At 41.4% G+C, this 26,159-nt stretch overlaps 1 protein-coding gene across 1 annotated transcript; it reads right to left on the bottom strand.

Annotated features, from left to right (window-relative positions):
- Positions 1–785: 785 nt before the first annotated feature.
- On the bottom strand, positions 786–25,516 carry LOC125306065 (meprin A subunit beta-like). Its single transcript, XM_048261212.1, has 12 exons — positions 25,489–25,516; positions 25,144–25,222; positions 23,104–23,224; positions 22,847–23,022; positions 21,997–22,215; positions 11,795–11,932; positions 3,394–3,615; positions 2,641–3,087; positions 2,179–2,355; positions 2,043–2,094; positions 1,311–1,346; positions 786–1,130 (listed from the first exon to the last, which is right to left on the bottom strand). Exons 1-12 carry the CDS (start codon positions 25,510–25,512, stop codon positions 1,061–1,063), a joined length of 1,761 nt encoding a protein of 586 aa, XP_048117169.1. The 5' UTR covers positions 25,513–25,516; the 3' UTR covers positions 786–1,060.
- Between the last annotated feature and the right edge of the window lie 643 nt (positions 25,517–26,159).

The raw sequence follows: 26,159 nt of genomic DNA, 5'->3' as shown, positions 1-26,159 counted from the left end.
TATAATAATATACACAGAATCAGAGTAGCCATCTGTGTAGATTATTATAGGCTACATTTGCAAATTATCACCAAAGGTCAGTACGAAGGCTTTAGTAGGCTATTTAAGATACAAAGAACTGCAGTATTGCCAGGATGTCTATAGGAGGGAAGTATATCTTGGGATGGGAGGGAAGTATATCTCAATTTTGACTAAAAATAAGCTTCCCTTGTGTTAGTAGGAAAGCCTATTAAATTCATGCAGTGAGTATAGGCCTACTCATGCCTATGTGTTTGGATGTTGCTGGATAGTGGCTGCTACAACAATTGAGGGAGAGAGTGCTGGAGGAGGAGGAGAAGGTCGAAGAGAGGGAGAAGAGAGGGGAGAAAGCGCACAGGCTGGGCAGTCCAATACCAGGCAGGAGGAGGAGGAGGAGAGAGATGCAAGAAACGGATGAGGACATACTGGGGGCTAGACGTAAAACTATTCAGAGTATGGAGGAGGATGTCTGTGACCTAGGGGAGATATGTGATGGTCCAAATCAGGCTAGCCATTTATTTCATATTGCGCGCACAGTTATTATTTTTTTAATGTATTGGGAGTTGGGGGCCTGTGCCCCAGCAAAGCTCTAGGTCTAGAATCACCCCTGGTGCTGTATATAAGATCATTGTTTGTTACTTCAGATATGTCTCTTGGCAGCACGAGTCATGTCATCAAAACACAGTATTTCTGCATTGAGTATCTATAGCAAAACATTTTAATATTATGTTTTAATTCACAGAAGCAGGAATTAAAATGACTTCCCATACATGAACATCCCATAAATGTAATCCCAGGGGAGATAGGTAAATAGATTATGTTTGTTTATGCCTTGACCTGTACCAGTGCTTGAAAACATGTCAGGCATAGTCAATGCAAAATTATGTATGGACACAAAACGTTGGTGCAGCACGACTGGCAGTTCGGCCAGTGCTGGTGACAAAATGTAGATACTGTTGTATGCAGACCATGTCCACCAAAGTAAACTCAGGCCATAACATTATCAATCAACTGTTGAGATTTGATGACAGTGGTCCGATGATCACACACTTAAAAACAAGATCAATGTCACCACCAGCACTACCGGAGAGAAGGACATCTTGGAACAGGCACTAAAAAAAAAAAATATGAAACCATTGAAAGTTTACCACCACAAATAAACTAATCAAGGACGTAAAGAAGAGATGGTCCCAAAGATTTTTGATGATAAATGATGTCTACTGCAATCTTATTTTTCATTCAGTGCAGATTTCATTGTGGGTATATTATGTATTACAACTCATTTGAATTACCTGTCGCCTCCTGTGGTGGCAGCTGGAGTTGTGGAACTATAAGGCAAAATGATTGAAGTGAGAAGTGATGAAAATGGACATTAAATAACTAGATGTACTGCATAGCGGTACATAATATGACTGCCGCATGGTGTGACCACGTACAATGCAAACAAAACACACCAGATGGATAAATATCTAGACATACTAACAAAGCTGTATGTAAAATGACTGCCGCATAATGGAAAAAACGTACTAGAGTTATGCTGATACAGACGTGCATTTGGGTGTCACCAAAGAATACTGTATGTTGTTGCAGACTTGTCTTTGTAGGTAGTGCACACAAGTTTGTGACCTTGCAGAGAATATGAGGATGAATGTGGCTACAGAACACATATCTTAAGTGGTTTACCAGAGTAGAGGATGGAGAGTAGGTGAGAAGTATGCTTTATTTTCTTGGAATAATATGGCATCACCAAGCGTTGGTCACATGATCTACCTTAATGCGGTACATGTAGTTTGTCCACATTATAGTTACAGATTGGACACATTATTACTAAGAAAATGTACTGTATGTGGTATGACATAGGGGTAGATGTACATATGCAGCATAAACATTGACTTTGTTAGTCTGCAGAAAGTGCCCACTGTACTGTGCTTTGCCATATTATGTGGAATTTACTGAGCATTAGTTTCATCAGGTAAATGGCCCTAAACCCGTAATTTACAGTTGAATGAAAATAGTTTCTCTACCTTGTGTTAACTTCGCATGGAGATGACTGATTTCGAAGGAGATTTGAAATGTCTAAAGGAAGAAATGTAAATATTAAACACTATCTCATGATGTTAATAATAAAACTGTGTAGATTTTCTATAAAATGCTTGTTACCTTGTATGTCATAGAGAAGAAACAAGTCCCCTCCCTTTAAGAAGGATCTTCTTCTAAGGCTCTCTATGTTCATCCAGTTAGACCAGCCGTAGCCCAAATTAACATACAGAGGTTCACCACTCTCATTTGTTTCTACATATGTTCCATTTAAACGAGGGTTGTACCAACACTTTGGTGCTGCAAATGGGGAAAAACACTTCACGTCATTTAATATGTTTCGTGTTACATCCAACCATTCAATAAGGCCTTCCAGTGAAGTACATGTGAAAATCGTCCATTTCTATCAGAAGTAGAAAGAAGAAAAAGTATAAATACTTGCCCATGCCTATAATAAATAGGCATTTCAAAGGGCTTGTAGCCTTTGCACAGCAAATAAGTTAAATAACTTATGATGGTTAACTGTGCAACATTATCCATCATTTTCAATGTTATGATTTGTATTGAGGGTTGTGCCTCTTTTACCATGTTCATTCGCTGAATCCGTGGTGAAGCTGAATTGCTTGGACATGCGTTGCCTAATGTCAGGGGTCTGGTCCAGGGCAAGTAAAGTCATCTGCCTCCACTGCAGAGGCCACTGAAGCTGGTTATCAAAATCCCCAGACACCAGGCGAATAAATGCAGACATTATTGGATTGTCAAGTTTCAGAAACATCTGGTACCTATAGCCATCACTGGTATAATATGTTGGACTGTATATATGTGTGTTAGGTGCACTGGTGTTCAGAAGTTGTTTGAAGTTCCTGATCTGCCATGTCTGATGAGGGCATTCGGTCTCTGACAGGTTGATGTCATCCACAGAGAACCCGCCGCTGGACTCGTCTGTTCCTTTGCGGGCCTCAAACTCCACCTGAAACGTCTTAGTGGCGTTCAGAGGAACATAATGGAGTTGCCAATAATCAGCTGGAGAACCTAAGAGAGGAAGAGGTCTCTGATTTGGTTCAGACTAATCTACAATGATATATGTAACCAGCATTCTTACCTCCACCTAGGAGGATATGTTTATCTGTAATCAGGATTACTGTATGCAAAAACTACTGGCCTGATTGTCAAGATACTTGAAAAAAAAAAAGTACAAAAATGTAGCATGTCCCAAGAACCAAATTTATTGTGGACTGGATTCAAATCCATATGTAGTTTAAAGTGCTTGTTCCCTTTTAACTTATTCTTGCATTTGTTTTGCATTTATAATTCAATAAGAAATTACAGAGCCCTCACCTGTAACCTGGCCCATGAGTCTGCGAGTTCTCATGGTGTCATTTTCACTATCAAACTCAGTCATCCAGATGTTGAGCTGATCTGTTTCATTCCCACTATTATAATAGAAGAACTCAAGGCACTGGATATTGCCATTTCTTTTAGGAATCAACCTCCTGGTCTGCAGTGTGGAGAATTCCCCTTGTCCTACTATTGTGTTGGCATGCATGAAAAAGCTGGAATCTATTTTTTAAACAAACAAAAAATCTTGTTTTTAAACATGCGAATCAAACAACAGAAGAATGATATGGTAATATGAAATGCTGCAGTTTATACAACAGTTAGATCCAGTCAAACTATTTATTGATTCTGATTATTAGTTTACTTTTTTTTAAAGCAACGTCCGTCTCTCGAGAGGTGTGTCGTTGCTTGGGAAAAGTAAACACCAAGGCTAAGATTAGAACTATCAAAAATCAAAATATGAACTAACGGACAAAGGATGAACTAACAAAATAAACAATATAATACACAATCTTGTTTCTTCTATAACTTTCTAACCGGTTACCATTTAGAGGAGAGGCCTTGGAACACTGGAACAGGAATGAAAAAATAATGTTTTTGCTAAGAACGAACCAAAATTAAATTAATTCTGTTTTCAGTCCCTGATTCTAGGCGAGTAGTACTTGCTGCACTGACTTGCCCTATACTGCAACATTTTTAACACATGTGGCGTGTGTGTACAGGGACAACACACGTGTCAAATTTAACAAAATAGATGTGACTAAATAGATAAAGCTTGACTGAAATATGCTATTGTAAAACCATTTACTTGTTTTAGAAATGAGATCAGAGGATTCACGTCCCTGTTATGTAGGCTAGGCTAGCAACACACACTGGACAGCAACACACCCTGGAGAGTTGTGCTTGCTTAAGCAAAACAGACCTTCTTCCCAATTTTTGTCTAGACTATTATTCTTGTCCCAATTTTTTATCATTAGTGCGCTAGCTTAAGCAATGCACACTAGTGTTGTTCTTGAGTTCTCTATGTTCTTGTTCTTCTTCTTGCTAATGTACTTGCTTAAAGGTTGTATCAGCGATTTCAGGCCCAAAAGTAAATGATCACATTCATCTAATATTTCCTAACGATCCACTAGCTGCCTGCCCCATAAGCAGCACGGTAAAAAAAAATGCGTCTCTGTAGACAGCCTAGGCTCTGAGATCTGTACACAAAAACAATTGCTACCAAGGGTTGGCAACCCACTCAAAGGCAAAATAAAGTGTTTCAACCAATAACCGACGAGATGCGCGTTTAGGAGAGTTTTAATTGCACGGGAGGGAGGGGGAGGGAGTAGCGAGCTAGCTCTCTGTTTTGTTTGAACATCAACAGAAGTGACGTATCCCCGCTATCGCTGATACAACCTTTAAGCAAGGCACACTATTGTTCTTCTTCAGTTCACTATCTTATTAGTGTGCATGATTAAGCACACAACATTGCAAAGCAATCAAACTTGCCATATGGACTCGGAACTCCATTGTGAAGACACACAAGACATTTAGTGCCATTTAGCCTCTAGGAGGCACTACAAAAACCAAGCAACACAAAAGTTAGAGGAAGGAAGTGAAGTGTTTGCCTGTCACAACCAAATAAAATCGGCGGCATAGCCACCAAACAGGAAGTATGTAATATCTCAGGAATGCTTTCGTGTATCAAAACCAAACTTGGTACATGTACAAGGACTTGCGAAAAATTATGTGACGGCATGGTCTCATACAAATCAGATGACCCCCAGTTCATGGCGAGTTCTGACGTCAAAGAAGTTACGTCATTTCACAAGTTATGGGTTGTCACAACGTACAACAGGAAGACACGATTAGCCTTCGACCGGACCTCACTGTTGTATAATGTACAATATTCAGAAGACGAGACCTTATCTTACACATTATGCCACTCAACCTCTTGTGCAGGCCAAGGTTCTTTCCAAACTGGACTATTGCAGTGCATTGTTAGCTGGCCTACCTGCTTCTATAGCTAGACCACTGCAGATGATGACATGCAGTGACAACATACATTGATTTTGCAAAATTACTTCAGCCATTAGGTTATACACAGGGGTGGGCTATACATGGGAATGCATTTGTTTTCTTATTTCTGATTAAAGCACAATCTAATTCAGTCATGTAGACTTCTCTATGGCTGAATCACAAAGTGAGCCCTGAGGACTAAGGACTGAACACTCACAGACTTAATTGATCTCAGATGCTAAGTGAGTGATTGTGTGATGCCACATGGGCTCAGATAGGTATAAATGGGATTGAGACAGCACTTCACGAGATCACGTTACCTTGGCAAAGTTTAATAACAAAGATACACGTTCCGTGGTTGTGTGTCGTGCAGTTGTTTACCTTTGTAATTTATGGATTTCCCTATGGTCTCCGTGGTAAACATCACAATGCTTTGAACTGTGGGTAATTCCCTTTGGTGAGTCTGCACTGATGCAGACCGATGCAAACTCACCGAAAGGGCTCGGTAAGTGTGTACTCACGCCCTTTGAAAATGCAACATTGGGACAGCGCTAAGCCCTTACGAATTTCGCAAGAACACGCATCAAAGTCTGTGAGTCAAAGTGTATTTAGGACATTTGCAAGGTAAAAGTAATTGTGAGACTTTTTTATTGTGAGAAAGAAAATTATGTACTGTAGTTAAAAAAAAGTGTGAAGATAAAAGTGTGTGAGCATGTGTGAGCTTTTCATATATATGTGTGTGTATGTGTGTGTGTGTGTGTGTGTTTGTGTGTGAAAAAATAGCGTATGCAAGCTTCTGCAGGAAAAAGTATAGTATCAGGGTATCTGCACATTTTCCAAGTGCAAATTTAAAGACTTTTAAGACCTTTTCAAGACATCTAAATGAAAAAAAATAAGTATACCACGGCAAAAAGATACATACGACAACTTAAAACTGTTTTATGCAATTTTTTTTCCTACTAATTTTAACCCCCACCCAATTTTGGATGTCTACAGAAGTTACCAAATATATTTTGACGAAAGAAAAATAATTGTGTGTGAATTACCTTCACAGCTATAAATGCCCAATTTTAGGGTCTGGGCTGCTTGCTTTTGAAGCTGGCAGTACATATTTGGTTGTGCTTACTGGCTGAGGCTGACTGTTCTTCACCTGCGTCTGTAGTAGCCTAGGCTACTTGCCAAAGACATGTGCACTGGACTGGATTCCCTTCAATATTTTAGAAAAGTTAGACTAAGCTATTTAAATAGGCCTACTTTATATAATTTACTATCTGCATCTATTGTCCCATATGCAGCAAATTAAAGTTACAGTTGTATACCTGTTGTATCTAAACCAACCAAAGCTTGACTGAAACATCGTAAAACCATTGACTTTAATTTAAATGAATTAAGAGACAGGTCCTACTCGCATGATCCTGCTGAAAACTGCTGGTTTCATCTCAAGCACGCACGTATTATGAACGCATGTTTTTTTTTATGTAGCCAGTCGCCGACATTAAAAAAATATGGAGTTATATTTCACAACTTTTGCGAAGTAGGCCTACTGGGAAACGCTGGCAAGCAAGCTGCTGACAGATATTACAGGTATTATAACTTAGACAGATATTTTCTTCCCTAGGCTAGGCCAGCAACACACGCAGGAAAGATGCAAACAGATCAACTTAACATGTACAGTATTTCCTCCTGAGTGCGAAAACGTTTGTTTTCTTTTTCTGTCAGTCCGGGGTTCCTTCATAAATTGTGCAGCAAATTATCAGACGAGTGACAGAAGCACTGCACATAATTTGACCAGCAGTCTTCGCGTCCATAGTTTGTGAAACGATTCTGCGTCCGAGCAAAGATTCTAGATGCCCAACGCAACTCCAAAAAGGAGGACAAATGCGCGTCCAGCTTGAGACTGCGCCGGACGCCGGACAGGGCTTTTCAAATCCATATGTCTGGCCTAAATTCGAACGTATGGCCAACCTATTGTTAACTGGCTTACCAACCTACACCACTAAAACGTCAGGCATATTTGTACATACTGTATTATTACCGTTTTCACATCTTTAACCACACCCGTGAAAACCGTGCGTTTTAAATACACAAAACGGGATGGAGACATTTTACTCGCTCTCTTGCACTCGCTGGCGGTCCCATACGCAAATTTAATACCTCCCTTTCGAAAATTCAAGACATCCCAGACAATTTAAGACTTTTTTAGGCCTTAAAACCTGAAAGTTGTATTTAAGACTTTTTAAGACTTTTTAAGGATCTGCGGGAACCCTGTAGTATATGTGCAAGCTTTTCAGGTCTATGGGCAAGCTCTCTTGATATAAGGCCTATCAGCTGCCCCACAAGAGTGGCATATTTGTATGTATTATTGGCAAGTTTTGTTCATTTAAGCAATATGACACTAGTGGGAGTCACAGCTGTAATTCGGCTGTAGGTACAAGGCCTAAGGCAATAACAGCCATGGGGATATCCTTACCAACCCCACTCCCACTCGTGTCATTTTTCTTTTATACAACAGTTCCATTGGCAACTAATTACAGTGCATGAAAATGCACTGTTCTGTTATCCGAAGTCTTCTTATTCTTTCCACCCAATTTTTGCGTCTAATTCAGCTTCAACCGTTTAACATAGAAACTCCATTCAAACTTTGTAACGTAGGTCTTGAAAAGGATACTTGAGGAATGTATTTTTCGTTTTTGTAAACTTTATGCTTTTTGAGATATTAATATAAATCAAGCTTATTTTCCCCCATAGACTTTGCATTGGCACTATGACATCACAATGGGCTAATCAAACTGATTTGCACCTGTATCAACTGACAGCTGCTAGGCAACTAGGCCCTCTCACAAAGCCAATTAATGACTTAGAATGCAATCAGCTGCACCTGTGCTCTCTCAATGACTGCAGCAACTTCATTGCAACCTCGGCTGTGTCTCTCTCCATTGAACTGAATTGCTCACTTTTCTCTTCCCCACTTTCTTTCACTTCTTTTTATTCACTTCATCCATTAAACTATCTGTCTATCAACATTCATTAAACTATCTACCTATGCACATCTATTAATTCACTATTAAATGATTTAGCTAATTAAACTACTCAACTATTGAACTATTTAGCAATTGCAACTGACAGTTGTCATCAACTGTGACTCCCGCCAACTGTTTCCTCTTCCCACAACTTTTTCAAAATAAAAGTCCTCACTACAATAATTCCCTATTAAATAATTTAGCCATTTAAACTTCTCAACTATTGAACTATTCAGCCATTGCAACTGTCATCTCAGCTGTCATCAACTATGACTTCTGCCAACTGTTTCCTCTGCCCACAACTGTTTCAAAATAAAAGACCTCACTACAATAATTCCCTATTAAATAATTTAACAATTTAAACTATTCAACTATTTAACTGTTCAGCCATTTCAACTGTCAGTTGTCATCAACTATGACTCCCACCAACTGTTTCCTCTGCCCACAACTGTTTCCAAATAAACGAATGGTTTAGGCAAGTAGGCCTATATAATATTAGATCTTAAAAAATGTCCGATAGCCTAACTTCAGTGAAAGAAAATGTCCTTGCTTTAAGGCTTATAGGTAGTAGTAACTGCATGTATATATTTTTCAAGTGTCTCTGGTAGCCTATATTATTTCACACCAAGGCCGTAGTCATGATGTCAACATTGGGGGGGACCAAATCTGTGGTGGGGTCTGAGAGACCCCCAAACAGAATTTCAATACATTACCTACCATGAAAAAAATATTATTCAAAATCACAACAGTCAATTAGGGTATTAGGCATAGGCATGGCATGGATGGATTATGAACCCCTGGGCACAGATGTCCCCGTCCCCCCCCTCCTCCAGATAGACGGGTCCTGAGGCATTCTCCCACGGAAGATTTTTATTTTTTAAAAAATGACCATTTAAATGATGACTTCTAGTGAGTTTTGTGAAAAGAGAAGGGTGGAGAAGGCCCAGTAAGCCCATTCAGTAATCCATCCCTGGACCTGTATTATGACTCCATTTGTCTTAAAAATGTATACTTACTAATTACAAATTACAATTACAAACTAGAGTATCTTTGTTAAACGCTATATTACACAGAATGTGGTTCTTTGACTTACTTACACTTTTTTTAACTAAGGCTTAGACTCATAGGTTTGGACCTATAGCCTAATAAGATTTTGTCTTTTAATTTAGATTTTATTATGCTGGCGGCTAATCACACAATTTTAACGTAGTTTGAAAGGGACAGGATTCAGGAATAGGCTACTAAGACAGGCCCCTCTTCTGTCTGACTCACCTCATGTTACCCCCCCTGCATTATTGACTGGCTTCTGACAGAAATTATGTTTTGTGCCAACATGTAGAAACACTAGGCCTGCTACAGCCTTTAATTGATGAATGGAGGTGCAAATTCCTTTCTTTGGCGATTCACATTAACTGTAGGCTATAACCGCCAGTGCATTGTAAAAGATTTTTCCAACTTGTGTGCCGTCGCCACATTTAATTCCTACGTTTTGCATGCATGGATGCGCTTGTGACTGAGTCGCGATCTAAATAATATGCAAGATGCAACAACCATTTCTAAGAGGCCTATAAACGGCAATTTCTGGCATTACTAGCATGTGAATGCATTATTTATGTTGAAAGACATGTGAAAGAAATGAATGACTCAGGCTTGCGCAAATTCATCATTTAAAATCAAATGTTTCACTTTCGCTATCATAGCGAGAATAGGCTACAATATGGAAAATGTTTCAAAGTTCCCTTTGAGTCTGATCGGCCCCAAAAATGTATGGGATTTCCTTAGCCTGTGCTATACCTTTCCAACACCGCAGTAGGGTGCAGTAAATGGTATAAATAGCTTTTGATAGCGCACGTCACTAACGAAAAACCACCAGGACAAACCACTCAGGGTGTAGGCTACTCTGGAACCATCACTAGGTCAACTAAGGAACACACTAGGTCACTGCATTATTTACGTTTGATTACATTTCAGATGTGGTGCGTGTTGGTTTCCTGTAGGCCTAGTATAACGTTTTTTTCTGTCTTTATTTTTCTATGTCCATAAATTGGGGACATTTTGGTCATATTTGAATATTGGGGGGGGGCACGTCCCCCTCAATGTCTATGGTGACTATGGCCCTGTTTCACACAATGTTTCAGTAATTTAGACTATATACTTGGAAAAGGCAGTTAGATAGTGTTGGGTATGAAAATCCCTTTTATCAACTAGTATTTCTAGCCTATTATACAGGGGAGACACTGATTCATACATCTGACTAATGTCTGACTAAATTCATCCTATAAGGCAGTGGTCCCCAAACTACGGCCCGCGGGCCGAATATGGCCCGCCAACTCATTTTAGGTGGCCCCCCAAAACATGTCCGTGGTATACAGCATCTGGCCCGCACGGGAGTACGACATCGTCAAACTATAACCTCCGTAATTTCCCCATTAATTCTCTATGGCGAGTCTTAACAGTACACATGTAATACTCTTTTTGTCCACTGGTGGTTGTTTTGGCGCTGTTTCGCTTTTGCCATCGAAAACGGAATGAAATGTAGGCCTACCTGCAAACAATGTAAGAGGCCTATGCTGACTGAATCAGTGCTCAAAGTATTCTAAACGTTTATTATTCGTTAATAACTATTAACTAACGTTAATATCTATTCAAGTCATATTTCTGGGACTTTCTGGGATAATTATTTCTATTTTTTATTCACACGTTCAAATGTTCATACAGAGTTCAAAGTTCTCATCAGGTGAGTGAAAGTTAGAATGGTGGTCATTTCAGATGTGTTTGCCAGCACTTCATAAAACTCTCATAGTTTAATAACTTTAAATTATTTGTAGGATATTGCTTGTTCACAACTTTTTACTTTTACTTTTTATTAGTATTATTTCATTTGAGCTACATTTTACACTGATATGGCATGGTGGCAACATAAACACAGCTAGCAATGGTATTAAATTGCAGTAGCCTATGATTAAATGTATTGGAATATTCAACTAAGGTAGACTGCTGTTGTTCACAGCACTAAGCTATTTATGGTTGATATACTCCGAGTCTCTGGCCCTCTCTTAGAGCCAGGCATAGTGAGCTGGCCCTCGGAAGAAAATGTTTGGGGACCACTGCTATAAGGGGTCTGGGGAACACTGTGTGGGCAGGTGACTTTGCAAGCCTTTTGAATAATATTCAAACGAAGGTTAATCTGAACGATATTAACCGGTTATCTAAAATTGAAAATAACGTTTTCACTACGGAACAAGGGGTGACATGATAAAAGTGAAGGTGAATCTTGTTTTCAGTACTAGACTGCATCGGTAAATCAGCCAAAACATTCCCATTGATGGAATACATTGATACTACAGGGGATCCAATTTGTAGATGTGTTTGAGCATTACTTTGAGAGTCCATGCCCAGGTAGGTGTGGTCAGATTGGGGCCCTCTATCAGCTCGGCTCACTCTCTCCCATCCAGCTGAACTCATCTCACACACGCCCTCATCAAAGCTGCAGTGGTCCAGGAAGGAGATGGAGTCATCTGGGAAAGGAATTCATCAGTGTTAGAGTAATGGAATACATGTAATGGGAATATGTATTTAGAATACATTATACAATATGAGTAACTGTATTTAAATACCGCAGCTCTGTTTATATGGACACTTTTAATCCGATTAGAATCAGAATAATAGTCCGGTTGACAGCCCATAGAGCCCCATTGTGGACCCGGAAATGTTGAGTACACCAAAGTGTTACAGTATGATGGAAATATATAGTATGGGTTCCCAGCATGCAGAAACTGTAATTGAACTAATTAGCATAATTTAGCATAATCACCTATATTGATCAATGTTAGTATGTTTTTAGGGGTTACTGGAGATGCTGAGTCCATATCTGACATTTTCAAGATTCAAAATCACTATTTAAGAGTTTTTAAGGAGTTTTTGGGGGCGATCTAGACGGATTTTTGGAGGATAAAAATGTTCAGTGCTCAGTAGGGCTGTAACGATACACCAACCTCACGATTCGGTTTGTATCACGATTTTTGACCCACGGTTCGATACGAATCTCGATTTTTCTTTTTTATTGGGGGGGTCTAGACATTTTATGGTGTGAATGGAGGTGCGTCTTTTCGTGTATACGACGGTGTCCACTAAGCATACCATGCTTATTTCGACCCTCTGCCCAACATAGCTTGGAGGTTGCAGTGGTAATCGTGATGATAGTGTCCGTACTGGACGTGGTACAGACAGCAGGGGTTGTAGAAATAGGGCTCTGAAGAACTACAAAGTCACCCGCGATAAAGGAACTGATTTGACCAGGATACTTTATTGTAGGCCTTGTGGTTATAGGCTAGTAATAGTTTACTATTGTTGGTATACATCTTAGGTGTTTTCCTGTTAATTTGTTATGTGGGTAATATGACAAAAAAGAAAGTAGCCTAAATCTGCTCAAATATGTTCATCCAGTATTTACTGAAAGGTGCATAATTTGCTTGCCATCCAGTGGCAAATTAGATGGGTAAATGTACCCCCTTCATAAACTTTTGTTTATACTCAAAGATTTTAACATTTACAGTAGGATTTTATCTCTGACCACTTTCAAGCCATGGCCTTTTGAAATTTTGATATAAAAATCCAATGGTTGCTTTCTTAACCCGGACGCCATGTTAAGGACAAAATGTTGCGCCGGGAGCTAAAGCAATTTATTCGACTTTATCCGGATTCTACTTTTTTGGACGTGCATAAAGAAGCGATTCGGTGGGCTGAAGAGGGGGACGGCCCCCGTCCGGTACGGGCGAGAGCATTTTCTTGTGATGTTAGTTCAGGAGAAACAGGTGAGTGGGGTGCCACAACCCAGGCAGTGGTAGCCAAACCAAACGATGAGTTAGCCGAGGTAAAGGATTGTCTGCGTAAACAACAACAATTGGACCACATTCTGAAGCACTTATCCTCTGGACCTGGGCCCTCAGCCCAAAACAGAGCAAGTTTCCAATCAAGGTGGTATCAGTTCACACCCACTGGGCAGCCTATTTGCCTCGGGTGTGAGCAGGCTGGACACATGGTAAGGGAGTGCCCAGTGGGCGGCGGGGGTCGGCAACAGGCACAGGGGGCACGCAGAGACTCGGGTCAAGTGGCACGTAATAACACCAACGTTCCTCCAAGTGGGCATCAGGGAAACTAGCGCCCTCTAGTGCATGGAGCCTAGCATTAGATGGGGGTTTGCCAGGCTCAGACTCTCCTTTGAACACACCTACCTCTCACCGTGGCCTGATTGGGCAATGTCCTGTGGCAGATGTTAAAATGGGAGGAGTGGTGGTGAAATGTTTGGTTGACACAGGTTCAATGGTCTCTACTGTCACTGAGGCCTTCTTTAAAGAACATTTTCAGGTTCTGGGGCAAGAACAGCTACGCTCCTGAGGATGGCTGCAATTAAAGGCAGCCAACGGTCTTGATATTCCGTATCGAGGTTATCTGGAACTGGACGTGGAGGTCTTGGGGAAGGTGCTTCCCTCAATGGGCATTCTTGTGGTGCAAGACACCCTGGACACAGCAACCAGAGAGAAGAACACCGTTCCCGGGTTGGTTGGGATGAATATCCTCCGGTGTTGCCTTCAAGAAATGTTCTGCCAGGAGGGCCCTAGTTTGTTTACTTCTTCATCTATGTCTTCAGTCCCAGCTCTTTGGAAGCATGCTTTATTAGCATGTCAGAGTTTTGAATACCTCTCCGGCTCAGGTCATTTAGGTAGCGTATCCATTCCTCCGGGGCCATCAGTTCATGTTCTGGCCGGGTCCTTGAAATTTGTGTCTGCGACATGCCGACAGGGGCTGGGCCCCCTTGTGGTGTCGGGATTTCTTGAACCTGGAGAGAAAGAGTGGCAGTTGCCGCCGGACTTGATCATTCCAACCTCTTTACTTCCCCTCGGTAACGGCACCGCGCAAGTTCCAGTGGTCAATGTGGGGAACCAAGACCGCTGGCTAAGACCACGCACCACTCTAGGGCAACTGCATATGGTTGGTGTACACCCAGTAACCACTTTGGTTTGCTTCCAGGAGGAAGAGGATACACAGGGCACCTCTGTGCTGATTCAAGCAATGGAAGCCACCACCTCTCCGCTACCTGGTCTTGCTGATCTTGCCTGGCCCAACTTAACTGACTTCCAACAGCAACAGGCTAGGTCCTTGCTTCAAAAATACAGCACCGCATTTAGTTCTGGGGAAGGAGAATTGGGCTGTACATCCTTAATTGAACATGAGATCCATTTATTGGACAAGGCCCCAGTACGGCAGCGCTATCGCCGGCTTCCGCCCTCTCAATACGAGGCCGTTAAAGCACACATTCAAGGGCTGTTGGATCAAGGTGTAGTCAGACAGAGTAGTAGCCCCTATTCTTCACCCATTGTAGTTGTGCAGAAGAAGGATGGGTCTATACGTCCTTGCGTTGACTATAGGCAGTTAAACGCGAAGACCCGTAAAGATGCCTTTCCCTTACCTCGAATAGAGGAGTCCTTGGATGCCCTTACCGGTGCCGGTTTATTTTCCACTCTTGACCTGGCAAGCGGGTACAACCAGGTGTCCGTGATGGAGAGGGACCGGGCAAAGACAGCGTTTTGCACCCCATTTGGTCTCTTTGAATTCCAACGCATGGCATTTGGGTTGTGCAATGCCCCAGGAACCTTCCAACGACTTATGGAGAGGATCTTCGGTGACCAGCGTTTTCACTCTCTTTATTTATTTATTTATTTGGATGATGTGGTGGTGTTTTCCTGTACTTTTGAGCAACATCTGGAACGCCTCGAGTTAGTGTTGGGCAGGTTGGTCCAACAGGGTCTAAAATTAAAACTGGAGAAATGTCACTTCTTTCAGCCAGAGGTCAAATTCTTGGGGCATGTCATCTCTGCCTCCGGTGTGGCGACTGACCCTGATAAGATTAGTGCTGTCAGGGATTGGAAGACACCTTCTACAGTGACAGAGCTCCGCTCGTTTCTTGGGTTCGCATCATACTATCGACGCTTTGTAGAGGGATTCGCTAGGTATGCAGCTCCTCTGCATAAGATGGTGTCAAAGCTGCAGCCAGGCCCAAAGAAGAAAAGAGTAGGTCCGGGTATTTCCCTACGAGATCATTGGGACTGGGGCTGTGAGCAGGCTTTCAACACCTTGAAGCAAATGCTGATTGGTGCACCGGTCCTTGGTTATGCTGATTTCAGCAAACCCTTTGTGCTCGAGATTGATGCCAGTGGGTTGGGACTCGGAGCAGTCTTATCCCAGGAGCAGGAAGGGGGGCTTCGGCGACCTATTGCATATGCGAGTAGGGGGCTCAGAGAAGTACAGAGATTACCTCATTTAGGCAAAATTTACCATCTTGACTTGCCTTGTCTCGCTTACCTCCACCTCCGGTTCTGGATCAGGAGTCAGCGGTAGCTCCAGGGATCACCGTTCCGGCTGAGGTTAGGGCCATCACTTCAGACATCTGGCCTGTAAGTTTGGCCAATCTTCATGCCATCGACGCTTCTCCAGTGCGCACTAGGGCAGATCTTGAGGTCCTTCAGTCCAGTGACCCGGTATTTTGGCCTTTTCTGAGGTATTGGAGGCGGGGGAAGCCCCCCTAATGCAGAAGAGAGGGCCAATAATTCACCTGCTGTCACTGAAATGGTACGTCAGTGGTCCAATGTACAAGAGCAAGAGGGTGTTCTGTATTGGAAGAGTCATGTGCCAGGTAGTACGGAAGTGATCTTGCAGGTGTTGTTGCCTCAGCAGCTCCAAACAGAGGTGTTGACTGCCTTACACAACCATGGCCACCGGGGGGTGGAACACACAACAGCACTAGTCCGCCAGCACTGTTACTGGCCATTCATGCGTAGGGACATTGAGCGGTGGTGCCATGAATGCCAACGTTGTTTGGCTGCGAAGGCTGCGCAACCCAAGCTCTGGACATTTATGGGTAGTCTGTTGGCATCTAGGCCCCTTGAAATCCTTGCCATTGACTTTACCCTGCTGGAAAAGTCCAGTGATGGAAAGGAAAATCTTCTAGTCGTAACAGACGTGTTTTCTAAATTCTCGCAGGCGTACCCCACAGTGGACCAAAAAGCATCAACTGTGGCTATAGTCTTGACAGAACAATGGTTTTACATCTATGGCGTCCCACAACGCATTCACACTGACCAAGGCCGAAACTTTGAAGGAGAGCTGTTCCATCATCTATGCCAACTTTATGGTATACAGAAGTCTCGCACAAGCCCATATCATCCAGAGGGGAATGGGCAGTGCGAGAGGTTTAATCGAACATTACACGATCTGCTTCGCACTCTGCCTCCCGAGAAGAAGAGAAGGTGGCCGATTCATCTGCCCCAAGTGTTGTTCGCCTACAACACCACAGTACATCAGTCCACAGGGCTTTCACCATACGAACTGATGTTCGGTCGCAAGCCCACCCTTCCCGTGGACTTACTTCTGGGTAACATAGACCCATCGCATGAGCTGACGACTGAGCAATGGGTTGCTGAACATCTTGAACACCTTTCCGAAGTCTATCACCAGGCACGGGCTTGCCTTGAGGCATCGGCAGCAGATAGAGCCAGACACAGGACAACTCCCTTGCCCCTCTTGCCACCAGGTACATTAGTGTATCGACGCTCACACTTACCTGGGCATCATAAGATCCAAGACCACTGGGACAGTACACTCTATGAGGTGGTACGGTGCTTAGACGAGGTTGGCACGTTGTATAAGATCAGGCCGAGGGGTCAACAGGGGCCAGAACAGAACATACACCGCCAGGAGCTGCGCCCTCTTCCGATTGAACCATCTTCAAAGCCTGCTATAGCAGGGGACTCACCCTCTACATCTGGGGTGCGTGACCTCAGAGTAGAGGATCCACAGGCCACTGATTCACAGGGCAGTGTGGAGGAGGAAGGCAACCTTGTACAGCTAGTTGCAGTTGATCCGCTCCATGTAGACACGCCGCCTGTACCCGCTTCGTCTCTTGCTGCTGAGCCCCAGTCTCCTGCTTCAGGACAACCTGACGTGATTGATTCTGCCAGTGAGGAGGGCGCTGAAAGTGTTCAGGGGGACGATGAGGTCGCAACGGCGCCTGGCGATATGCCAGCACTGAGGAGGACCACTAGGACGACTGCAGGCCACCACCCTAATCCCCATAACCTCCCCTGTAGTACCATCAGGCAGGTTGATCGCGATGAAGGGCCAGTGGCACACTCCATAGCAAGTACCATCACCACTGTGTTCAGGCCATGGACATAGTGGGTTGCTTTGTCACCGGGACGGTGACCATTAAGGGGGGGGTGAATGTAGCGGGTAGAGTATGGTGTTGAGTAGGAAGTGCCACTTGGTGTCCGGCGACGCAAGACAATTGCGTGCCGAGTGTAATTAGGTGGCACAGGTGGCATGTCATTTCAAATGGTGGCGGGAGCCTGCCAAAGATTGCTTTGTTGGTGGTGCAGTGGAGCTGAGAGGTGTTGTTTGTTGTGCGGGCCGTGAAGTCGGAAGGTGCGTCGGTAGTGTGAAAACGTTAGGGTAAGTTAATTTCTTCTAAGCGCTCATCTTTCCCGTGTTGTAATTTCACATGGATGATTTCACGTTGTTTGTTTTGTAGTGATTTGGGGCTTATCGATCATTAAGCCGTATGCAACGTGCCTACATTGTCTTTTGGGAGTTTGCTTGGTGAACTCTGAGTAACACGGGAAGTGTCTGGATCGCAGTTGAGGTAAGTTGTGACTTATCTCTCGCCATGGCTAACCATTGGATGTTTGTTGTATCGTTGACCCTTACCGCTGCCCTTGTTTGTTGGCAGATACTGCACTGAGCCGCCGACACTCGCATTTAATCCTTCCTACAGAAGCACGGGCGCTCACGTTAAACCCTCCTGCGCTGCATTGTTACAACTTCATGGGAAAGTTTCACCAACCTTTAACTACACCGGTCTCAATGTAAGTTCCCTGACTCAGTCTTGTCCTTGCTGCCGCCTTATAATTTTTCTAGATGACTGCCTGACTTGGCTGGCTATTGTGTTTGCATTGTAGCCCAAGAACAAAGCGTCAGCCACTGACTGATAGGCAGCCGGTGAACGCGCGTCTCTCCAGTCCTGAGGAGGACCATTTTAGGAGTCACAGCCACTGTTTTTCTTTCATTAATTTGTTTATGTTTTGTTTATGTTTTGTACTTTTTGAGTTTGGTGGGGCAAATTTCAGCATTCAGCATTTTAATCGGATCGACTGTGCGCAGCTTTGGGCCTACAGACCATAGGTGAGCCACTACGTGGCCCAGCGCAGTAACTCCTGTTGCTCGTCTGTTTGCTAGTTCTGTGTGTGTGTATGCGTGTGTGAGAGAGTGTGTTGGTTTGTGTGTCCATGTTTGTCTGTGTTTGTCTATTTAACCGCTTAGGGCTATGTGGAATATATTTGTCTGAGGACAGTCCTTGTTTGCAGTGCTGAATGTGTGCGGTGCAGAATCAAATAACCATCAGTGTGTACAAATATTTATCTAAACTTGTGTGCAGTGAATATTGTGTGCAATATACGGTATAAAACCTATTAGTATTATTATTTCCTTTATGCACATTTATTTTGGTTTGAAGTGATCACCTGTGAATATTGTACCACGCTTGTTTGATACTTATTTATTGACTGCCCAACTACAGATTGTTGTTTCATGCCTGAGCGGCTACTATTTATTGTATGTATTGCCTCAATTATTTGTTGTTAATAAATTTTCTACTTTTGATTACATCAGCCCCAATTGTTCCTTCACATGAACAGCCTGCAGTAAGGCATTTAAGAGGTCAAAAGGTGTTTTGCGCTCAGTAGCGCCCCCTTCTGGTTACACAAATATGTGCAGCAATGATAGCTAATGATGGTAAGCGGATTTAATAGTAATTTAGCTAGTCGTCTTCTATGCGTCCTTGCTTTCACGATTGTGAATGTTTCATGTAAGTCGCGCGTGTTCATTGAGCAGGAGAGTGAGAGGGAGGGAGCGCGAGAGAGAGCGGGGCAAGGAGAGGGGGTTTACTTCTATACTGTTTGGTAAAGTTGCACACATAGTCTACAATGAAAGCAAGGAGAGGTATGAAATTATTATTTATTTATTTGTTTTTGCACGTAGGCTGAACGTAGGCAACTGATAAGTAAAGCGGGAGATGTGGGTTGCTTTTGCAGCCGCGTAAGCTGCAAAGCAGTGCGTGAAATACTAGAAAGGGTGTGTCGCGATTCTGCCTTTTCACACCGCGACACAGTATCGTGGATATGAATGTCGCGATTTCGGATCGTATATCATTACAGCCCTAGTGTTCAGGAATAATTATTTCTGAATTCCACAATAATTTTGGAAACAGCTATTCACTGGCCCTCTGCTGTGACTCACAATTGAGTAACAAAGGGAAGAACTAGCCTCTACTACTCCTCACTGTCCTCATCCGTTGTCCTGTCGTCATCTTCTTCTGACTCTTCATCCCTGTCCTTCTGCTCTTTTTGCTGTGTAAATATATTGCAACATGTAACATCCGAAGTTACATGAGACCCATACTATATATTTATCATTATATATACTATATATACTCCGAAGACCCATACTATATTTCTATCATTATAGTCAAAAGCACAGCGCAAAGCATATAATCATTACGACGCAAATCATATTCCTATTCCTTATTTACACAAAAAAACTGACATGCAGGCACACAAACTCACACAGAAGCACACATATACACAAAACAACCACACACTCAATTACAAACACAAAAAAGGAACAAAGTAGGAAATGAACACAATTTGACAAACGTGACTTATTTTTATGGAAAAAATGTACTGGACTGGGCGGCGGTCATGTTTTGTACCGCTCTGCGGTACATCTAGTTTAATGCAGTTTAACAGGGTTGTTAAAGGATATCGCCACGGCTATAATTCGGTCGTAAGTACGAGGCCGAAGGCAATTACAGCCGTAGCGATATCCTTTACCAATCCCACGACCATGAGTGTCATATTGCTTAATTATTAGTTTTAAGATACAAAATTGTGTTTTCTATCGTTTATTTACATTGTTGTTCGTTCATCCTCCGCCCACACAAATAGTTCTAATCTTTAGCCTTTTTGTTTACCGTTGCCAAGCAACGTGACACCACTCGAAAGACTTGAAAGTGAACTCGAAAAAAATGATTAAACATGGCGGAGCTAACTCAGTAGCTAACAGCAGTAGTTCTGTATGAACAAATAAGTTCAGGGTTTGTAACAATCGCTACTAAATCTAAAAACGCAGGTTTTGTGACCAAAAAATATGTCTGAGCTCATTTACTGCCAGCCACCTACTTTGCCTTTTCCTCACTTAGTATAGTATAGCATAGTATAGTATAGTATAGTATAGTATATATACTCTATTTGATCCTGTGAGGCTTCAAGGTGACGTTATGAAATTGTTGCTCTCTCGCTATGAATGAATAGAATGTTTGTGTTGGTAATTCAATACAGTATGTGGATGATTAGGCTTACTAGCAGTAAAAAAGTCTTGACTGGCGTTGTGCTGATATTGCTACTTATGATGACTCATAGAATGACCTCTTGTCCAATCAAATATGAATAAATAGCTCAACCGGACCTAACTGTTGTATAACACACACACCACATTACATTACAAAATGTCATGGGTCGCGGACAGAGCCGGACGGTAACGGAGTACATTTACTTGAGTACAGTACTTGAGTACAGTTTTGAGGGATCTGTACTTTACTTGAGTATCATTTTTGAGGAGTACTCATGACTTTACTCAAGTACATTTGAGAGGCAAATATTGTACTCTTTACTCCACTACATTTCTATCCATAACCGTGACTACCCGTTACTACTAAAAAGAAAAATCTCGGAAACCCTCAATTTGTTGTTTCCCTCTCAAACGTGATTGGATTGTGCAGGTGCCACTGATTGGGACAGCCTATCAGCAATCACCTTCAGCTTTCAGTCAACTTCACGGTCAGATTTAGATAAGAGACGAAACCATGGACGAAACAATGGGTGAAGACGCAGCAGGTCCATCCCGGGAATGGCTGTGCCCCCACCTCGCCAGACTATTTTCAGTTTAAGTTAATGATAGTTTTCGCTTCTAGTGTTTCAATTACAAAATAGTATTTTGTATTTGAAATACGTATTTTAAATACATGTATTAGAAATACTGCCCATCCCTGGCAACATGGTAAAAAGATGAAAATGACTTGATTTTACTTCCAATTCATTTTACATTCTCCACGGTATTAACATTAACATTTTTCATAACTCCATGTAGGACATTTCTGTACATAAATGTAAGCACTGTGGCAGTAGCAATGCAATATTTAAAAAATGTAGGCTACTCTTGTACTCTTGATACTCAAGTACTTAAAAACAAGTACTTCAGTACTTTTACTTAAGTAGACATCTGACTGTTGTACTTTTACTTGTACTTCTGGTAACTTTTTATCTGTACTTTTACTCAAGTAATGAAACTCTGTACTCTGTCCGCCTCTGGTCGCGGATGCATCGGTGCTTGGGCCTGTCATTGCTGCTTGCGACTATATTTACTGGTACTTCTTTTATATATTTACTTCTCTTGTGATCAAATGGGTACTTACTACATCTATAGAGTCTATTGAGCTCCAGAACATCAAGGGAGCTCATGTCCTGTCGCTGACCAATCACATCTTGAAAATCTGCATCCCTTGTGATGATAGTTGGTTCTAATCCATTACTAAAGGCATATTGTCCATAGTGCATCACAGACCAGTAGTCATATGTTGTGCCTTGGGTGCTGGTGGTGTTGCGGAAATATTTTTTAAAATTGTGTTCCTCCTCTGTTGAGTCACAAAAATGGAAAGTTAGTTTTTATTTCAAGTGAAGGAAGAATTCACATACACAGAGACACAGCACTGCTGAGGCCCAATTTCAAACATTTAGAATACTATTTACTATTATTATTATTTACTACTATATTATTTACTATTTACAATTCTGTAGTCGGAGTACTTGGGTACTCAGGGTCTTGTTCTTCACATGTTCACTGTGATTTTTTGATTTGCTTGAGACGTTTTTTTTTCTACCTGACAACCACCGCTCCAATAACACACTTTAGTTTAGCATTACCCATAGTCTGTCAATGACAACCCCATCAAATATATTCTGGACCAACATCAAATGAATGTCACTTTGATGAATAGGCTTAATATCTCTGGTTATGGTTTGAATTTGAACTATGTAATCATTAACTTTTAAGGTATGTCAAACTCAAATACAAATAAACGAATAATGGCAATAAATAAAATATTGTAGGCCACCTCTCGTGGCCCACCTGTAATACCTTGATGGCACACCAGTGGGCCATGGCCCACACTTTGGGAAACACTGCAGTATACTATGTATGCATGTACTGTCTACTGTATCTAGAAATGATAGCCAGTTTACTGTGTGTAAACTACTGAGCCAAACCTGATTCAATGTTCTCCCACTTGATTGTGACATGATCATCTCTATCATATCTGGATTGCTCATGCCAGAATCCCAGAGCATGAAGAAGCTCATGCTCAACTGTACTGATCAAATCACAGCCAATGCCAATGGAAAGTGTTTGCTGTTTTAACTCTCTTCCAACATATGACCAACATCTGAAAGAAAGATGGGTTGTTTGATTCAGATGACTCGAAAGGCAAAGACTTGTATCATTGAAAACACCTGAAGGTTATTACCCGCTTTGTTGTTCAATTGAGATGTGAAATGCTTCACATTCATCCCAGAGCTTGAAATCAATGCAGGTTTTTAGTCTGAATTGTTCAAAAGCTTTGAGAATGACCCCTTTGGCGTTTATGTCTGTGTATAGTAAACAGGTACAACCAGCAATTACATTTCATTTACAATTAGTGGGGCAGTTAAGCACCAAAAATGTATCACATTGTGATAAAAGCATCACATTATGTATAAAAATTCACAAAGGGGGTCTCGAATTTAGTCCCAGGGGGCCACAGCAGCAATTTTTAAAAATGACCAAAATGGGTTTTGTTAGGTGAAAATTGATTGAAAGTAGAAACTAACTTATACAGTTACATATTTTACCATACATCTTTGTCATACTTCACACAAAATCGTATACGTGTTATTTACAATATCTGTGCCCGAGGTTCCTAATTCAAGTCCAGTGCAGAACTGAACAAGAGAATCATCAGGGGATGTAAGTTCCAGTAAGCTTTGTGGAAAACTTGATGTGTCTAAATATCTTGCAGCTACTATACTACCAAAAATATTGGGTCACCTGCCTTGACTTACATATGAACTTAAGTGACATCTTCTGGGAAGACTTTCCACAAGGTTTAGTGGGAATGTTTTTTTTTTTGTGGGAATTTTTCGCCATTCTTCCAGAAGCGCATTTGTGAGGTCACACACTGATGAACTTGACTGGCCTGCACAGAATCCTGACCTCAACCCTACAGAGCACCTTTGGGATGAATTAAAGCTGAGACTGAGAGCCAGGCCTTCTCGTCCAACATCAATGTGTGACCTCACAAATGTGCTTCTGGAAGAATGGTCAAAGATTCCACAAACACACTCCTAAACCTTGTGGAAAGCCTTCCCAGAAGAGTTGAAGCTGCTATAGCTGCAAAGGGTGGACCGACGTCATATTAAACCCTATGGATTAAGAATGGGATGCCACTTAAGTTCATATGCAAGTCAAGGCAGGTGACCCAATACATTTGGCAATAAAGTATATGTAAGCTATTAGCTATGCAGCTAATAAGGAAATATAATTGTTATACAAGGTGTCAGATAAGGTGAACCTCTCCCCATTGTGGAATGTAGAAGGTATGCTATAAGGAAGGGAATTCAAACACACCAAACACCTTACCATCTATTGATGTCATTTCGGTTCATTTGAGATTGTTATACATTTTTTTCTTTAAGGATTGGCATAGAGGCAATAGGACATTGCCCTTTGCTATGTGGATTTGCACAGGTAAACGTGAAGAGTGCAAAATCCTCTAAATCCATCTGACCACTTTTCTTTTAAATTAGCATTTTTTTTTACCAGCTTCCTATTTTTTGCCTACACACATATCAGCTTCCTATTTTTTGCCTACACATTCAGACCAGGAAGAGAGTGGTATTTAATGGGTTAGTATAATATAATATGGTATACTATGTATGGAGAGCATTCACTCACCATCGTTATCTCATTTTTGATGGAGGTAGCGTTTAGGCTTTTGCATCTGAACTCTTCACTTGCTCGTCTTTAGTTGTGTACGTCTTCAGACAAGGAGGACTTCACCCCAGGGCTGATGCTTCAGCAGTAGCCGTCAATGAAATACTGTGCGCTTCATTTGAACACGGCTGTTCTCAATTTGGTTGATTGTGATTAGTAAACCGTTAAAAAACGTAAACCGTTTTTGCCTATTTACCAATTATTCATTATACTACACTTGTGTGTAGCTATTTTATTCAGTGTCCCCACACTCCACTCACATTTACATTATCCTTTTCCTGCCCTTTTTTCCGCCTAATAAAATCCATATTTGTGAAATATATATTTGCCAAATCAAAGGCAACTACTATTCTAAATATGATCAGATACCCTTTGTGAGCTTCTTTACCAATTTTGATGCTTTTATCATAAAATTATCAATTGTTATGAACATTTCAGCTTAACCGCTAAATGTAATGATCAACATTAATAATATTGAATGTGAACAATGTTTGTAAAGTGGAACATGTATCACCATCCTACAAAAATGTCTCACCAAGACCAGCATCTAACACAAAGGGCACTGGCAAATCCCAACGATATTGCTGTCCCAAGAGAGAGCTCCTCCCTCTGACCTGGAGACAGCATGAGATAGGTTATTCTGATGTCCAATAATGACTCTTATTAAAGCTGAACATTGAGGTGAATGTTCACAATGTACACATAATTCCACATAATTCATGTTTCCACACACTTCTGCAATGTCTTTATATTTGGGATATTCAGGATATCTGGACCTTAAGTCCTTAAAAAACGAACTGTGTTTTAGTAGGTAACACGTCATCTCAGGTATATGCACATTGCATACTGGATCATTTCACTGCAATAGAACATTATTTACCTCCTTGATGTCACCTTCACGCATATTCAAATCTGTAAATAGATCATTTAAAAATATTTACATTTTTCATAATTTGCAAATTAGATTAAAAATAAGTATTATAAAGTGAATAAGCCCTTCCTTTGTTAATCTGTGTGATGTCCAGCTTCTCAATGCCTTCAAAGAGAGGAGTTAAAGAAAAACATTAGTTAGAAGTATGATCTTCATATGGATGATGCTTCCAGAGGAAATGGTAAGAGCTGCAGGTATTGCATATGCTTTTCTTGTGAAAAAGGATCATCTGATGATAAAGACAATGACCATCTTAAATCAAAAAAATTATGACGCCATCATTTTTTTCTTTAGATCTTAAACCTACCTATTTCTTCTGGTTGTGGCTGCATGAAAGTAAAAAAAAATGTGGTTAATTAATTTTACCATGCTAGATAAAAATAACAATTGTCAACGATTTACCATGCTAGATGAAAATTGTCTTAGGATTTTATACTTACCAGTGACAAAGTTGCTATACCAGCTATAGTCATCACAAGCCAAATATAAACATACATATTCCTAGAGAACAGATTACAAAATAAATCAATTACATTTTATTACACTCTGCATGGAATTAATTGATGTTGAACTGATCTTTTTTTTTCTACTTACCTTTTTAGTAGAGTTTTCAATTTTGA

This window comes from Alosa alosa, chromosome 13 (assembly GCF_017589495.1).
Source record: "Alosa alosa isolate M-15738 ecotype Scorff River chromosome 13, AALO_Geno_1.1, whole genome shotgun sequence".
In the NCBI taxonomy this organism is placed as follows: domain Eukaryota; kingdom Metazoa; phylum Chordata; class Actinopteri; order Clupeiformes; family Clupeidae; genus Alosa; species Alosa alosa.
This window is presented reverse-complemented; position numbering and strand designations above follow the sequence as displayed.